This window comes from Mesoplodon densirostris, chromosome 11 (assembly GCF_025265405.1).
Source record: "Mesoplodon densirostris isolate mMesDen1 chromosome 11, mMesDen1 primary haplotype, whole genome shotgun sequence".
Taxonomy (NCBI): domain Eukaryota; kingdom Metazoa; phylum Chordata; class Mammalia; order Artiodactyla; family Ziphiidae; genus Mesoplodon; species Mesoplodon densirostris.
This window is the reverse complement of record NC_082671.1, coordinates 60,704,634-60,722,884: the sequence shown is the minus strand read 5'-3', so window position 1 is coordinate 60,722,884 and position 18,251 is coordinate 60,704,634. Positions and strand designations below refer to the sequence as shown.

The 18,251-nt window shown below is 50.2% G+C and overlaps 1 protein-coding gene across 1 annotated transcript in view; it reads left to right on the top strand.

Annotated features, from left to right (window-relative positions):
* Positions 1-18,251, top strand: part of MOV10L1 (Mov10 like RNA helicase 1) — a 45,861-nt gene that overhangs the window by 14,835 nt on the left and 12,775 nt on the right. Inside the window, exons 9-13 of the mRNA XM_060112900.1 lie at positions 852-1,046; positions 4,764-4,878; positions 8,304-8,481; positions 8,778-8,848; positions 11,864-11,955. Of these exons, the coding sequence (XP_059968883.1) occupies positions 852-1,046; positions 4,764-4,878; positions 8,304-8,481; positions 8,778-8,848; positions 11,864-11,955 (651 nt within the window). The remainder of the gene's footprint in view (positions 1-851; positions 1,047-4,763; positions 4,879-8,303; positions 8,482-8,777; positions 8,849-11,863; positions 11,956-18,251) is intronic.

Here is an 18,251-nt window from a genome sequence, read left to right as displayed (position 1 = left end):
GTCAGAGGGTGGCTCTGATTAAATCAGCGCCTTGCTTCAGGCCACGGGTGACGCTTTGAGCCAAGGGCAGCCCTCGAGTCAGCGGTTGGTGATGCAGCCCCCGTGGTGCCCTCCGTAACGTGACACTGGGGCCGGGACTCGAGCAGCAGCGGAAAGTGGGCAGAAGGCAAAGTGGGAGATGGTGTCCCTTTGGTCATGTTACACAACTCTGATTTAAACTTGTGAATACTAGAAATATTTTTTCCATTCTTAAGTGTGAGAATTACAGACAATACCATTTCAAGTGTGTGATTTTAGCTTGGGAAAACGTTAACATTGCTTATTTTAGAACGTCCATTTTTTCCTTCTAAAAGAATTATTAAAAGCTAAGGGTGGGCTTCCCTGGTGGCACAGTGGTTAAGAATCCACCTGCCAGTGCAGGGGACACGGGTTCGAGCCCTGGTCCAGGAAGATCCCACATGCCGCGGAGCAACTAAGCCCATGCACCACAACTACCGAGCCTGCGCTCTAGAGCCCGCGAGCCACAACTACTGAGCCCACGTGCCACAACTACTGAAGCCTGCGCGCCTAGAGCCCGTGCTCTGCAACAACAGAAGCCACTGCAATGAGAAACCCACGCACCACAATGAAGGGTAGCCCCCGCTCGCCGCAGCTAGAGAAAGCCCCCGCACAGCAACGAAGACCCAATGCAGCCAAAAATAAAGAAAAAATTAATTTTAAACAAATAATAAAAAAGCTAAGGGTGACTGGTTTGCTAGCTCTGTGACTTTCCCTGTGTGAACGAAGGGAGATTGTGTTGAACCTGCCTCTGTTACTTACGGCTCACACTAAATTGTGTCTTGTTTCTCCAGGAATTCTGGCCGCTGCAAGGAGCTCCTTCTGCTTTGCTTCTCCAGCTTCGTAATTGGGCGATTCCTTGAAGTGAACGTCGTAAGTGAGGAGGAATCACTGATAGCTGTCCAAGAGCCCTTTTCATGGAAGAAGTCTAAAAGTTCCCAAGTGTTAGCTCCCACCCAAACTACAGTTGTCGTGACCACGCAGAAAAGGTACCATGAGCAGACGACCGTGCAAGCCCAGATCTTGGGCTCACGGTGTGAGGGATGCACGTAGCTGCTGTTGTCGGAGGGAGGTGAACGTCCTGGGTAAAGGGGTGCAGCTGCGGCCCAGCGCCCTCCATTGTCTTGGGACACACTGTGAGGACGGCGGTGGGGGGGGGGGGGGCGCTGCAGCACCCCAGCTGGTCTCAAGGTGACTCGCAGGGCAGGTGTGATAAGACCCTTGCCCTCGGCTCCTGCCACCTTTCGTGTTCCCATCAGCCCAGCCCGCCCACCTCCCGAGACACCCCGTGTCCCGCGTGGGCACTCGGCACCGAGCAGCAAGGGGTCAGTGAGACGTGGTTGGCATGGCTTTCGAGGGCCATTCACAGCACCCGAGTGTCGCTTGTCGAGGGCAGCAGGGTTGCTTGGCTGTTTGAAGCCCATCTGAAGATGTGACACCTTTGAAAAATGAAATTAAGAAAAAAGCATGTAATCTGCTAGTGACGCGTGGCTGGGGGCTTGGGGACGACCTGACTGTATCTGGGGTGTCGTCTGGAGAAAGTGCTGCGCGTCCACGCTTTCTCGTCTGCAGTTATAAATCCCAAAAGCTCTGAAAAGCAGATTTTGCTTTTTTAAGTTTGGTGCCAAAAAATCATGACCTATAGGCTGGAGGACATTCCACGACTTAGTCGAGTGGACACACCCCCTCAGCTGCTGCCCAGAACTCACTGGGATGGCACGTGCTGCTTTTCTGTGGTGGGAAGTCCTGAATCTCAGATCACATCTGACCAGGGAACAATTGAAGATAAGGTACTGTGGGCTTCCACTAATTCGTGGGCTGAAGGGAAATCTGTTAAAGTATTGTGTGCCTATTGACCTTTGGGGTTAGACCATTGCTTGAATCCCAGCACTGCCACCAGGAAGCTGTGCCATCTCAGGTCAGTTTCTCAACCTCTCTGAGCCTTAGTTTCATTTGTAAAGTGCTAGTCCCCCCGCCGCCCAACACGTGCCATTTCTGGCACTGAGCAGTCAACAGCAATCAGTAAGTAATAGCAGTCATTGGGCATGTAAACAGTAGTTGAGTGGCTCTAGGGATGGAACCTGAACACAGGAGCAAGAAGTCACGTGACCTGCGGGCGGCAGGTCCACATGGCTGGACTCCAGTTACAGGAGCTTTTAAGAACCTCTGGCTGTCGTTTAGTGGTGCACCAAGCGGCTTTCCCGTTACAGTTTGGCTTAACTAGAGGAGTGAAATAGAGCAACAGCACAAATATTTAATCCTCTGGTAAGTTTTTCCCTGTTGAATATTAATACATTGTCACTGTACAGGAGCATCCCTAAAACACTCAAGACTTCCCTGGTGGCACAGTGGTTAAGAATCCGCCTGCCAATGCAGGGGACATCGGTTCGATCCCTGGTCCGGGAAGATCCCACACGCCACGGAGCAGCTAAGCCCATGCGCCACAACTACTGAGCCTGCACTCTGGAGCCCTCAAGCCACAGCTACTGAGCCTGTGTGCCACAGCTGCTGAAGCCTGTGTGCGTGGAGCCCGTGCTCCGCAACAAGAGAAGCTGCTGCAATGAGAAGCCCGCACACCGCAACGAAGACCCAACACAGCCAAAAATAAATTTATAAAAAAAAAAAAAGAAAATGCAAGTAATCTATATTTAGAAAAAAAAAGAGAGAGAGAGCGAGCACTGGGACACCATCAAATGGGTCCCAGAGGAGAAGAGAGAGGGAAAGGGGCAGAGAACATACATGAAGACATAACAACTGAAAACTTCCCTAACCTGGGAAAGGAAACAGACATCCAGGTCCAGGACGCACAGAGTCCCAAACAGGATCAACCGAAAGAAGACCGTGCCAAGACCCGTTGTAATTAAAAAGGCAAAAATTAAAGATAGAGAATATTAAAAGCAGCAAGGGAAAAGCATGTTAGGTACAAGGGAACTCCTATAAGACAATCCGCCGACTTTTCAGCAGAAACTCTGCAGGCCAGAAGGAAGTAGCATGATATATTTAAAGTGATGAAAGGGAAAAACCTACACCCAAGAATATTCTACCCAGCAAGGCTCTCATTCAGATTTGATGGAGAAATTAAAAGCTTTACAGACAAGCAAAAGCTAAAAGAATTCAGAATCACCACACCAGCTTTACCAGAAATGATAAAGGGACTTCTTTTAGCAAAAAAGAGAAGACCACAACTACATACATGAAAATTATGAAAGTAAAAGCTTATAGGAAAAGGGAAATGTACAGTAAAGGTAGTAAAGCCAGCCTCGTATAAGGCTAGTAATAAGGTTGAAAGACAAAAGTAGTAAAATCATATATATCCGCAGTAAGGAGTTAAGGAATACACAGAACAAAAAGATGTAAAATATGTCAAAAGCAATAATCATGGGACTTCCCTGGTGGCGCAGTGGTTAAGAATCTGCCTGCCGATGCAGGGGACATGGGTTTGAGCCCTGCTACAGGAAGATCCCACAGCCGTGGAGCAACTAAGCCCGTGCGCCACAACTACTGAGCCTGTGCCCTAGAGCCTGTGAGCCACATCTACTGAAGCCCACACGCCTAGAGCCCATGCTTCGCAACAAGAGAAGCCACCACCGTAATGAGAAGCTTGTGCACCACAACAAAGAGTAGCCCCTGCTTTCCGCAACTGGAGAAAGCCCACGTGTAGCAACAAAGACCCAACGCAGCCAAAAATAAAAAATAATTTAAAAAAAACAATAATCATGATGGGAGGAGAGTAAAAATGCAGGGTTGTTAAAAATGCATTTGAACTTAAGAGACCAGCTACTTAAATAACCATAGATGGATGAATGGATGGATGAATAGATGATGATGGATAGATGGAGGGATAGATAGCTATGCACATTGTGGGGAATGTAGTCAATAACAATGTAATATATTTGCGTGGTAACATGTTATAACTATACTTATTGTGATGATCATGTTGAAATGTACAGAAATATCAAATCACTGTATTGTGTAGCCGGAAATAACAGTGTTTTAGGTCGATTATACTTCAAAAACAAACTCATAGAAAAAGAGATGAGATTTATGGTCACCGGAGGTGGGGTTTGGCAGGGGGAACTGGATGAAGGGAGTCAGAAGGTACAGACCTCCAGCTATAAGATGAATAAGTACTTAGGGATGTAATGTACAGCGTGACACATGGAATGAACATGGCAGTATATTACATGTGAAAGGTGTCAAGAGAGTGATCCTGGGAGTTCCCGTCACAAGGAGATATTTTTTTCTATTTCTTTAGTTTTGTATCCATATGAGAAGGTGGGTGGTCACTACACTTACCGTGGTCATTATTTCATGATGCGTGTAAGTCAGATCATTATGCTGCACACCTTAAATGTCTACAGTGCTGTCGTCAATTACATGTCCGTGAAACTGGAAGGAAAAAAATAAAGCATAAGAGTTGAGCTTATTGGAAGCTTAGAAACAGTGTTTTCAAGCTCACTGGTCCCAGGGGCTTTTGGGAGTTTGGCATGTTCTTCTGCTGGAGGCAAAGCAGCTCCCGGGAGGGCGGCCCCAAAGCTAAATAGCCTTTACAAACCACTGCCTGAGGCCAGCAGTTCACGTACCAGTTGTTTTTGGTGATTGAACCTCTGTCTTTCTGAAATAGGAAAGGATGTTTAAGTGGAAACGTCTGGGGTGAAGTGCCTGGTGCTGAAGGGTTGTTTCTAACTTGCGAATCTCCTTTTAAGGAACCTGAATCGACAGCTTCCGAGTTTTCTCCCGCAGTACCCGATACCAGACAGGCTTAAAGAATGCGTGGGGCAGAAAATCGACATCCTGACCTTTCAGCCGCTACTCGCAGAGGTAGGAAAAGTGTCTCATGTGAAGTACTGATTCTTCACCACCCTCGAGTTGTTTTCTGAACAAACTCAGGGTGAACCTTTGTTGGGCTCAGCCCTCGTGGTGGCTGTGTTCACCCCGGGAGCGGCAGGGCCCATCACTGTGTGCCTCTGCAGATTGTCGGGGCTTTGGGGGCTGGGGGCAAAGCGGGGGTGGGGGGACCCTCTGCCCCTGGCCCGGCCTCTCTTCTACCCCGTGGCCGAGCCTCTCAGCAGCTTTCCATTTGTGACAGAGCTCTGAGCAGCTAAGCAGGGGAGCTGGGAAAAGGCCTGTAGCCACACAGACCAGTGGGGGGGTGGGGGAGGAGGAGGCCAGGCCTCCCGGGCTCCTCTGGCAGGACGTCTCCTTGTCACCCTCCCTGGCTGGGCTGTTCGTCTGCTTCTTTGGTCTCAGGCTTATTCAGATCCGCTGGGGGAGGCCTGGTCTGAGCTTGCCCGCTGTGGCAGGTGGTGGTCAGAGCTGTGAGAAGGGGTGGACCTGCCAGAGGAGGCCAAGGGCTGGGGCAGCACTAAGCAAGGCTGAGGTAGGGGTCCAGGGAGGGAGGGAGAGTGTCTGTTCCACTGGCAGCAATGGGGGAGCGCGGCCCTTTTCCAGGAGAGCACTTTCCCGAGGGTTTGGTTGTCTTCTGGCTGAGGAGTGGGTGAGTGGAATGAGGGCCGGGGCTTGTGCTGCATCAGGGCGAGGAGGGAGGAGACTGGATGGTAGCTGGAGGGAGACTTGGGGCTCGCCAGAGATTCGTGGAGGGTGAGGGAGCCCTGAGCCTGGAGAGCTGGGGTGGCAGGCGGAGAGGAAAGGAGGCTTGGGAGGAAGCTGGGTGGCACTGAGGAGCACGCCTGCCCTGGGACTGATGGACAGAGCCCTCTGTCTGCTGGGCCTTGGGCCCACGGCAGGGCTGGGCCAGAAGCTGCCCCCAGTGCTGGTGCTGCGATGCTGCCTGTGCCACCGGCCTGAGGTGTGCCACCCCAGGGCCACACTGGCATCCTGCAGCGGGGAGGGTGCTGCAGGGGCACTGGGCGCTGTCCAGGGACGGCGCGACCACACAGAAGGAGCAGCACCAAGGAGGGTATGTGGGCAGGACTGTGGGTTGGAAGCAGGGAGACCCGCCAGGCAGTTGTTGCAGTGATGGTTGTAGGGCCTGAACTGAGGCCGGAACAGCAAACCAGCCCTAAAACACCATAGAGAAGAACTTCGGGGCTGAGAAATTGATGCCGGTGTGAATGCAGCTTCTGGGACCATCGTGTGCCGGAAGTGCGCCTGCACCTCTCCTGTAACGCGGCCTGGGTGCCGGGAAGGGACCTCCTCTTGAGCATAGCAGTTACCAGAAGAAAGTGGGTGTCTTCAGCATTCATAATAGTATGATAGTAATGGTCATGAAAAAGTGCTGTATGGTCTAAGGTTCCAGAGTACTTGCCCCTTTGTGATTCTTTAATTCACGCATGTGTCACCCCAGTACTTCCTGACTTCCTGTGCCCTTGTAACCGCCCCCCAACGCAGGTCCCCTTCCTGGGGCTCCTCCCATCCTTCTGGGGGACCTGAGCATCCCCTTCAGTGGTTGGTCTGTCAGCCTTGCGGGGCGAGACCCGTCTTGACCTCTGGGCAGGCGCTGCAGAGACGCTGCCCCACACCTCCTCCCTCCTGGCGTTTCTCCAGGGGCTCTGCTTTCCTTCTCACCTTGGTTCTTCTGCACTGAGTCTGTGTTTTTTTCTAGCTCCTTTTAGGATTTTCTGTTTTTCACTAGTTTTAAGGGATTTAATTTACAGTGTGAGTTGCTGTAGTTTTCTTCACGTACCTTGGCTGGGGTTCTTTGAGCTTACTGGAGAAAGTGAATTTACGGTTTTTCTCAAATTTCAAAGTTCTTGGCCATTCTGTCTTCAAGTATTCTTTGTGCCCCGCTCTCCACGTTCCCATTACATGTGTATGAGACCACGTGAAGTTGCCCCACAGCTCACGGCTGCTCCATTCATTTCTCTTCGGTCTTTTTTCCTCTGTGTTTCATTCTGAGTAGTTTCTGTTGCTGTGTCTTCGGTTCGCTGATTTTTCTTTTGCACAGTGTGCAGTCCCGTCCCGTCCAGCGTATTGTCTTATGTCAGATGTTGTCGTTATTATCTCCACAAGTTCAATTAGGCTCTGTTTTTATATTTTTTCTCTCTACTTATTATGCTTAGTCTTTCCTCACCTTTGTTTTCTTCAGTTTTTTTCTCAACTTTTTGAATGTATATAGCACAGTTACAACAAGTGTTTTAATGTTCTTGTGATACTGATTCCATCACACGTGTCATTTTTGATTCTGTCTTTGTTGATAGGTTTTTCTTCTCTTTATGGGTTGTAGCTTGTGCTTAGTTCCGTGCCTGGTCATCTTTGTTTGGACGCTAAACATTCTGGATTTTACTTTGTTGGGTATTTCATATTTTTCCGTTCTTGAAAATACTTTTGACCTTTGTTCTGGGATGCACTTAAGTTACTTGGAAATGGCCAGATACTTTTAAGCCTGGCTTTAAAGGCTTGTTAGGGGCTTCCCTGGTGGTGCAGTGGTTGAGAGTCCGCCTGCCGATGCAGGGGACGCGGGTTTGTGCCCCGGTCCGGGAGGATCCCACATGCCGCGGAGCGGCTGGGCCCGGGAGCCGTGGCCGCTGAGCCTGCGCGTCCGGAGCCTGTGCTCCGCAGCGGGAGAGGCCACAGCAGTGAGAGGCCCGCGTACCCCAAAAAAACAAAAACAAACAAAAAGCCTTGTTAGGAGGGACCGGAGTCGTTTCTAATAAAGGGCTGGTTCCTTCTGAGTGCTCTGCCCGGTGCCCCTTTATCTGAGGCCTTTCCACTGGGACTGGTGGGACCCACAGCACGCTCAGCCCTGTGCGAGTTCTGGGATTCGTTACCTCTGACCCAGTGGTTCTCAGCAGGTGAACTTTCCCCCCAGGAGACATTTTTGGTTGTCATGACTGAGAGTGTGAACAGCATCTTGTGGGTGGAGGCCAGAGATGCTGCTAAACACTGTGCGGTGCCCGGGACAGCCCTGCCCCAGAGACCAGTCCACCCGTGTTGGAAGTGCTGAGGCTGAGGAGCCCCGTTCTGCTCCATCACAGGCATCTCCCCACCTGATGCGGTTTCTCATGCTCGTGTGCTGACCGCTGCGCAGCTGAGGGCGCACAGAGCTGCCCCGGGCTTTCTCTGAACTGAGCCTGGAGGCTCTGTCTGATGGGAGCTGGGCGGTTGGGGCTTCACTCAGATGGTTCCCCATCTCAGGGCCACTGCCCTGCGCTGCCCAGTCGTCAGTGTTTGAAGGCTGTTTCAGCTGTCCGTGGGACTTACCCACCCCAGAGCTGCTGGCTTCCTGATGTGGGTGTGTGTAGAGTGTTCCCTGGCTCTCGCTGACTTGCTGCCTTCTTTTTCAGCTTTTGAACATGTCAAATCACAAGGAGAAGTTTTCAACTTTGCTCTGGCTTGAGGAAATTTATGCAGAAACAGAACTGAAAGAGTATAATATGAGTGGGGTCACCTTGAAAAGAAATGGGGATTTGCTGGTTCTGGAGGTCCCAGGATTAGCTGAAAGTAGACCTTCTCTTTACACAGGTAGGTTTGTTACGTGTCATATTTTCCTAGATGGACTAGAAACATTGAACCACAGTCAGGAAAAAGAATGTTTTTAACTGGCAACACTGTAGTCACACTGATTTTCTTTGCTTTGGGTTATAATTTCACTCAAAACGTGGCCAGCCTCTCTCTCTTCACACTGACGTGATTTTAAGCTGTTGATCCCAGTAATGTTTTTGTCTTACTCCACTTCTTCAGAGTGTTTGATTTTACAGTACAGCAAAAAAAATTATTGATTTTGTAGTTTTACGTGTGGTAATGTGTTTTTTAACTAGGTGATAAACTGATTTTAAAAACTCAGGAGTACAACGGACACGTCATCGAGTACATTGGCTATGTGACTGAGGTGAGAGGCCGCTGTTAGTTCATGTTGGACTAGCCCAGCGGACGGTTGCAGAGGTAAACTTCCTGCCTCAGCTCGGGGTGGGGGTCCCCTGGTGTTGATGGTATTTTGGAAAATTTCAGGATCAAGTGAATATTTAAATAAATGTGATGTGTAAAGAAATCTTATCACTTTCAGCCGTGTAAAACACACTTACCTGTTAAGTACATCACATGTTAAGGCATGCATTTAGTCAGATTCGGCGTTCTGAATATGTTCTGGGAGAGAGAGCCTGCAAAGGAAAAACACACCTACACGTTGAGCACTCTGGTGTCTCCACGGGGAAGGCTGTGTTGGCCTAAGGCCCCGTGCCCGTGCGGCTCTGAGCGCGGCCAGGGCTTCTCCAGCTACTCTCCCTGCTCCCTGCCGGGCACGGCGCAGGGACGGAGCTCGGGGGCCGCGTGGAGGGACCCACGGAGCTCGCACGCTGCCTGATGTGGGAACTAGGGCACTGAAGCCCCGAGCCGGGGTTGGGGGGTATGAGAACCAGCAGAGTCTCCCCTGAGGGTGGGGCCGGGCCCTTGCTGGGGCAGCAGGCAATGTGCCCCCCCGGGGACGAGGGGAAGACGGGCGTGAGTAGTCCAGTGTGGAGACTCGTTCATCTCCTCGAGAAGATGAGGAAGTGGCATCTGATCACTGTAAAAGAAAGGATGTTGTTAGTGGAAAGGGCCCAGAAGGCATTTCCAAAGGCGAGAAGGCCGTGAGCACATCACAGGGGCTGCCATTCCAGGCTGGGGACTCGAACACCACAGACCTCGCCGTACGGGCTGCCGGGGCGCCAGCCAGGACTGCAGCATCAGATGAGCCCGCTGGGGCCGATAGAAGCAGAAGAGGTGGTGTTTTGAGTCAAGTGGGCCTCTCAGGTGGGCGAGCTGTGCCTGGAGAACAAGGTCGGGGTGCAGGCTGGTCCGTGGCAGAAATGTGCCCCCGCCTGGTCTCGTGACAGTGTTGCTCCCACCAAATCAGAGAAGCTTGGATGCAGATGCTCCCGCCACCCTCAAGACAGAGGATGCGCTGTCCCCATGCCCCAGGCGGCTGGACCAGGCCTGAAGGTCGGGCGAGCCTCTCAGGCCTCGCGTGTTGTGGCTTAGCCAGAGTAAGTCACCGCCCTGGAGGGCGCAGGTCCTGGGCACCGGAAGCCTCCCTGCCTGCACAGGCATCCACGTCACTCTCTCCCTGCGGAAGCGTCTTGCTCCTCCCTGACGTCCTGCACTGACCCAGCTCTGCAGACAAGGTCCTCACCCCCTGAGGGGGCGGTCCCAGATCCCTCACTCAGCACTCCCCGCACAGGGTCCAGGCCGCGTATCAGGACACGCCTGTCCCTGTGCTCCTCGGGGCGTGCTCTGGGCCCGTGACTGTGGCCACAGGGGCCTATGTCTGGGAAGGGAGGGAGAGCATGGGGGGTTGGGTAGGGGGTCTTCGGGGTGTTTGTAGAAAGGTGGCCACAGCCGCAGCCCTTGTCGCTGGTGAAACAAGGGCCGGGATTTCCTGGGGCAAGAGCTCGCTCTCCTCGGTGACAGGCGGCCTGGCTGGGTGCCTCCTCCACTGCAGGGCAGGAGCCGCTCAACCTCAGCTAGAGGGCCCATCACCCTCCCCAGCATGAGCCCCCCTAGCTGTTGGCAAGGGCGTGAGGAGCCCAGAATGGCCAAGTGACCATCTCAGCTTCCGGAGAGTAGACCAGTTGTGCCCCTAGGGGCTGCCCTGTGGACTAAAACCTCAGAAGAAGCAGGGCCAGGGATCTCAGGGGTGAGGCCCCCTTGGCCCCTGACTCCCAGGCTGGCGAGTCCAGAGCTGAAGCTGCCCTGCCGACCTTCCCGCGGGACCGTCCGTAAAGCTGGCCGGTCCTGAGTGATGGGTGCCCGCTAAAGCTGTCCTGTCTCAGGTCTTGGCCGTTGCTTTACGTGATTCTCCGGAACCCCATGGCCAGCGCAGTGGCCTGGGTGCCATGAAGGCACCGGGGCCCTCAGGAGCGCCCCCGGGTGGTGGGGCGGGCAGAGAGACGGAAGGCTCCTTGGGCTAAGCCAGCACTGCCCCTGGCCCACCCGCACCTCCGCAGAGGGCCTCCCTGTCTGCTGGGAGCAAACAGGTCACTTGTTCCCTTCTCTCTGAGTTTAGCTCTGTAAGCAGAGTTCTTGTTTCTAAACACTATTTGACTCATTAAAGCTGCCCTGTTGTGTTGTTTTATGTTATCTTATGCTTGCTTATCTTGGTTTTCCCAGTTTTTTTTTTCCCCCGGAGTTTTTCAAATTTCTGTAAATGACAGCATCAGTATATGATGTCCTTGGGGCCTCAATCTGTTGATGGCAATTCAAGTCAACCCTCACTGCTGGTGGTTGCCTTGTGTGCCTGATGGTCTGTGATTACAGATTCATTTTCATTTGTCTTAATCTCTGGGAAACCCAGGACCCTGTGCTGGGCTTGCTTTCCTTTTAAGGGGCTTGTGTTTGCTTCTGCCCAGAGCAGGGGGCACTGTGAGCATCACGCCGCAGCCTCCGCCCTCACTGGCCCCCAGCTCTTGGGAGGCCCCGCTGCCTAGCGCTCCCGTCCTGTTTCAGCTCCTCTCAGCGTGGGGTTTCCTTCCTGCTCCTCTGAGGATTCCTATGCAGGACCTAGCTTTGGCTGGAGGGTCCCTGAATGTCTGTTTGCCTGTCCTGATGGGGGAGGGGGTCTCGTGGCGGCACCGCCTGCTCTTTGCGGTCGTTCACGTGTCTCCTTCAGAGGTGGCGGCCTGTCTTGCACACCGTGTGTTCGCAAGCCCGCACGCCCGGCGGAAGCGTCGGCAGGTATGCTGCTGGGGGTGGGGGCGGAACAGCGCAGTGACTGAGTCCCTTCCCATCATCTTGCACTCATTTCAGATGCCAGATTTCAGCTCAGATCTGTAGGATGAATGCTTCATGATGAGTTGCTGAATATGGATAGAAGATTGTCCCAAGAAATCAAGTAAAAAGTATAAAAAGTAAATGATTTGTGTATTTTTAGATTCATGAAGAAGATGTAACCCTTAAACTTAATCCAGAGTTTGAACAAGCATATAACTCTGAACCTATGGATGTGGAATTTAGGTACAACAGGTAACGCTTCCAGGGACTCTCCCTTCTGGGTGGGCGGCTGTCTCCCCTTCCCTCGGTCCCTTGATACCTAGGTGGCGGCATGCGTGCTCCCGGGTTGTGAGCGGGCTCCCTGCACCCGTGTCACATGCCTCAGTGGTCACAGCTTTGTCACCAGCCGTTTGGTAAACATTTGCATGTCGGTTCCTTTTTGGATCTTAAGTGAGAATCCGTGGTCCCTCACACGCCGTCACCACCAGCTGCTCCTCCTCCACCTCACTTGTCACGTGTCACGAGGCGGGGACCCCACCACCAGCTGTCTCTCCCCCTCCTCCACCAAGCCCCCACCATTAGCTGGGATTTTGTGTTTCTCTCTCCTTTGCTTTTTAAAACAAAAGTTGGTGTGTTTGTGCACAGACACACACACGGGCAAGTGTTTGCGTTAGTTGCAGCTGTTTTCACTTGCTGCCTGTGGTCTGGAGGTGTGGGTTTGCTGACACGAGGTCCACGGGCCGTGTCCGCAGCGTACTTGTGCCCCACCGGGCGTGTGTCTGCCCTCCTGCCGGTGAGCACAGCGCTGCCCGCGCTCTGGCGGCTGCTGTGGACACCCACTATCTCCTCGTGCACACCCACCCCCAGGTTTTCTTGGCTGCGCAGTTAGGAGTGGGGTCAGGGTTTGGGGGATGCTAATGTTCCAGCTTTACACGTGGGGGCATAAGTGCCCCGCGGGCTCAGGGTCTGTAATGCCCTCCCGAAACCTGATTTTGTGAAATCCTGGGCGTGTGCCTGCCTGGTAGGTGTGAGCTGTGTCTCACTTTGGTCTTGATGTATGTTTCTCTGACTACTTCTAAGGTCGAGAGTCCCCCTGTTTTTTGGCCGTAAAATTCCTTCATCTGTGAAATGCTTTCTCGTGTCTTTTATTGACTATAATTTGATTTTTTAAATTATTTGTAGCTGTCCTTTCTGTATTCTTTATGCTAGACTATTCTTAGACACACCTGTTACAACTTCTCTGGGTTTGTTACTTGTCTTTTCACTTTCTTAAAATATCTTTTGAGTATCAGAAGGTGGTAGTTTTAAGATAGTGGAATTTATCAGGGTTTTTGTATACTAGTGCTTTTCGTGTCTTGTTTAAGAACTCTTTCAGTGTTTGGGCTGCAGCCAGGTTGGAAGGTGTTGGGGGTGAATGGATGGTGCAGGCGTGGAGTTGGCCCTTTTGAAGGGTGTTTGGCTGGGAAAGCAGAGAAGGCAGGACGGAGAGATGAGTGAGGAGGAGGCTCCCAGGGTCCGGGCAGCCTTGCCTGGTTTGCTGCTTACAGTGAGAGGAGCCAGCACCGCTCGTGTGAAGCTAGTGAGGTGGGTGTGGTGACCGGGCAGCAGGAGTGACGCGTGGAGACGCGGGCGCCGGACCCGGGCCGAGGCCGTGGTCTTTGGCGAGGGCACACATCCTCCATTGTGCTGGGCACACAGGAGATGGGAGCCACTGGTGAGTGGGAATTTGTAAGGGCTCGTTGTCGCTCTAGGACGTGAGGTGAGGATGTTCGCAGAGAAAGAAGAGGACGTGGACCTGGGGCGGGGGCGGGGGTAGAGGAAACACTGCTGCAGTCAGTGCAAGAGCCGCCCGACCGAAGGACATGGGCAGGCGGGGGGCGGATGCGCTGTGGGCTGTGAGCCTAGGAAGAAAGTGAGCAGGAAGAAGCCCGAGGGCCGTGGGGCTGAAGACTGCCGGGCAGCTTCCTGACCCAGAGTGTTGGAAAGACAGGAAGTTGAGGTCGGGGCAGGAAGTCGGAATCTGAGTTCAGAGGGGATGCTGTCTGCAGCCGTCCAGGTGGGGAGCGAGGCGGGAACGAGGGCCAGTGGCCACTTCTGCTGCACAGAGGATTTGCTCGCCCCACATCAGTTTTTGGTGGTTTTGCATTAAGTTACTCAAAATCAGGCGATTTCACACTTTAAAAAATCTGTATTTACCACTTGTTTTGACAAACGAGAGGACTGGGCGGCACCGCAGTGCTGCAGGAGGGACAGAGCCAAGAGGCCGGGCCCTCTGGATGCGCAGACGGCTGCACCTTTATGCGGTTCGCAGGTGTCTTTCCTTTTTAAGAAAGTAGGTTTACTGAGAGGTAATGAACGTAAAATGATCTATGCCTGTTTAAAGTATACGTCTTGATGGTGTTGACATTTGTATACCCCGTGAAACGAGCTTCACGGTGAAGACTGCAGGCAGACCTGGCACCGCAGATGTTTCCTGCTGCCCTTGTCCCTGCACCCCAGCTCCCAAGCACCACACGTTAGTTTGCATTTTGTAGAATTTACGTGAGGACCTACTCTTTTTTGCCTGGCATCTTTCACTCAGCTTAACTATTCTGAGATTCAGCCTTGCTTTTGCATGAATTCATTCCTTTTTATGACTGAGTAATACTCCATTATAAGAACATACCTGAGGTTACTAATCCAGGCACCTGTGGGTGGACGCTGGGTTGTTTGCAGATCTGGCTGTTAGAAATGAAGCTGCTGTAAACATCCGTGTGGACAGGCATTTTGATTTCTCTTGGGTAAGCGCCTGGCAGTACCGTGGCTGCACACGGCGACAGGTGTACACTGAGCTTCCTGAGACACTGCCAGACTCTCCTCAAGTGGCTACACTGCTTGTGTTCCCACCGTGCTCCCCACGTGCACAGTCCCTGGGTGCTCGGTGGTTCCTCCTCAGGCTCGTGTTAGGTGTGCAGTGGGGGCTCACCTTGCTGTGATGACCGACGCCGAGCGCCTCCTCCACTCGCTGGCCGGCACTCGGCCTTCGTGAAGGTGCCCGCTCAGGTCTGTGGTTCATGTTCTGTATCGTTTGCTTTATTGTTGAGTTTTCAGAGTTGTTCACATATTCTCAGTACAAGTCCTTTATCAGGTATGTTTTTTGCAAATATTTTCTCAGACTGTGTCTTGTATTTTCATTTTTAGTAGTGCCTTTTGAAGAGCAGGAATTCTTAATTTTGATGACGTTCAGTCTATCGGTTTTTCTTTCATGGATCATGCTTGCGGTGACGCATTTAAGAAGTCTGCCAAAGTCAAGGTCACAAAGATTTTCTCCTACGTTTTTCTCTAGAAATTTTGCAGCTTTAAGTTTTACATTTAGGGCTGTGATCTATTTCAAGTTAATTTTTACAAGTGATGCAAGGTATGGATTGATTTGGCAGGGGCTGTCCAGTTGTCATAGCACCATTTGTTGAAAAGACAGACTGTCCATTGTCCAGTGAGTGACCTTTTCACCTTTTTGAAAACCAGTTGAGGAGATATATGTATACATATAGCTGATTCACTTTGTTCTGCAGCAGAAACTAACACAACATTGTAAAGCAATTATACTCTAATTAAAATAAATTTAGTAAAATAACATTTAAAATAAAGGTTTATAAAAACCAAAAAAAAAGAAAGAAAAAAAAGCCAATTGGCCTACACATGTGGCTCTATCCCTTAGCTGTCCATTCTGCTCCACTGGTGCATCTGTCAGTCTTGCAGCCTACACCGCAGAGTCTCGGTCACTGTGCCTTTGTGATAAGTCTTGAAATCAGGGAAGGGACGGCCTCCACTGTGTCCCTCTCTTGCAGAGTTGTAGCTATTCCAGGTCTTTGGTATTCCCATGTGGATTTTAGAATCAGCCTGTCAGTTTCTACAAAAAGCCTGTTGAGATTTTGATCAGGATGACATTGACTCTTTAGGTCCACTTAAGGGAGAATTGACATCTTTTTTTTTTAAATTGAAGTATAGCTGATTTACAATATTGTTTTAGTTTCAGGTGTATGGCAAGGTGATTCTGTTATATACAGTTTATATTTTTTTCAGATTCTTTTCCTTTATAGGCTATTACAAGATATTCGACATAGTTCCCTGTGCTATAGAGTAGGTCCTTGTTGGCTGTCTGTTTTATGTATATAGTAGTGTGTATTTGTTAATCCCAAACTCCTAATTTATCCTTCTCCCCTCTCCCTTTTGGTAACCGTAAGTTTGTTTTCTATGTCTGTGAGTCTGTTTCTGTTGTTTGTAAATAGATTCATTTGTATTATTTTTTAGGTTCCACATATAAGTGATATCAAATAATATTTGTCTTTGTCTGTCTGACTTGACTTAGTATGATAATCTCTGGGTGCATCCGTGTTACTGTAAGTGGCATTACTTCACTCTTTATGGCTGAGTAGTAGTCTGAGAATTGACATCTTAATACTGAGTTTTCTAACCCTTGGAAATGGTATATCTCTCCATCTAGTTAGGCATTTTTTCATTTCTTTAGGCAGTGTTTTGTACTTTTCACTGTACAGGTTTTGTATATCTTTTGTCAAATTTGTCCCTGACTCTTTAAATGCAATTGGTGTTTGTATATTAATCTTGTATCCTGCCAGCTTGCTAAACTCACTTAATAGTTCTAGTAGCTTTTTACAGACTACATAGGATCTTCTGTGTATACAGTAAAATCACGTATTCAAATAAAGACAGTTTTGCTGCTTCCTTTCTCATCTGGATGCATCTTGTTTTTTCTTGTCTCGCACTGGCTAGAGCCTCCAGAATGGTGTTAAGCAGAAGTGGCGGGAAGTGGCGTCCTTGCCTTGTTCCTGATCTTAGGCCAGTAGCCTACGTTCAGTCTTGAACCATCTAGTGCTGTGTGAGTTGTAGGTTTTTGTATTTGGCCCTGTCAGGTTAAGGAGATAGTCTCCTAGTTTGCTGAGATTTATTTAATCAAAAATGGATATGGGATCTTGTCAAATGCTTTTTCTATATCTATCGAGATGATCATGTGGGTTTTCAGTTTTGGTCTATTAAGATAGTTAGTTACATTGATTGTAAAATCAACTTTGCATTCTTAGAATAAACCCCGCTTGGCCATGATGTAATTTCCTTTTATATATTGTTAGATCTGATTTGCTAAAATTGTATTAATTTCTTGGTCTGTGTTCATGAGGAATATCGGTCTTTAGTTTCTTGAAGTATCTTTTTCTGATTTTGGTACGAGGTAACACTGGCCGCACAGTAAGTTGGAAGGTGTCACCTCCTCTTCCATTTTCTGGGACGGTTTGTGTAGAATGGGTATTACTTAACGTTGACAATATTAATCAGTAGTCAGTCTAAGAAACAAATGAAGAATTTTATTTTAGCTAACCTGAGGATTATAACCTGGGGGACAGTCTTTTAGAAGCTCTGAGGACTGTTCCCAAGAGGTAGGGAGGAGATCAGTATAGGTGTGGTTTTGAAGGGGTGCGTGCAACCAAGCACACAGCTTGGTGGGAGGTCACTGCTGTTCACAAGAAACAGATGCCTTAGCTGATGGTTTTAGTGCTTTTCTAAGCATGGGAAGAAGCAGGATACTGGGTTTATAAAATTTTCTCCTGAAAATATCTAACTATCTGAGGACCAGTTCTGCCAGTTTTCCCAGAACACAAATGCTTCATCCTTATCTTCCCTGAATTCCTTTTGGGATGTACTGTGCAGTGGTTACCAACTTGATTCTTGTAGAACTGGAGGGTGGACAACATTTTTTTAGGTTACAGTCCCCTCCCTTTCAGTCTTAATTTCAACCAAGGTTTGGGAGGCATTTAGTGACCATTTTGTCCCACGGTGCTAGGAATGCTCATTCCCAGCTCAGACGGGGATTTCATTGCTGGGCCCCTCAGTGTGCTGGACTAGGCCCTGTTAACAGTATAGCCCAAAGCCTCTGGACCACCTGTCCCTCTAGTCATTTATGGTCCAGGAAATGGTTCCCTCTGGTTGCTTCTTCCCACATCTAGAGTTGCTCTGTTGCAGTCATTGAGCTTATGGAACTATGTATTTGGTCAGTTGTTTCAGGTCACCTAGTCACCTTATTTTTATCGGGGGCTCAGTCACACATTTGGTGATGCAGGAAACAATAATCTTGTTGTTAGGAAGAATAGGAAGAATACAGGTAATAGAGCTGGTAACACTAATAAGGTCATAAGTATTTCAGCTGAGAACTACCATTCACTGCAGCCCCGAGTCTCCCCAGGTCGTCTGACCTGTCTGCTCTGCACCAGTCACTCTCCTTAAGGGAAACGACACATTGGCCTTGTCCGTACAGTCCACCAAAGACGTCTGCGCGTGTGCAAGGTGAGTGGGGGGTCACCGTGACCCCTCACAGGACTGAGAAAGGAATGTTATCTTCTAAGGAGTTACATGGCTGGCTCCAGAAGGAGAAAAACCAATCTTTGGTTGAGCAGGTATTTCTGCCATGGGGGAGGTCAGGTTCACACATAACGCAGATGCAGATGCACACTAGTGGGGAGGGAGGAGGCCAAAAGGCAGAGAACAAGTTTATGTTTAAA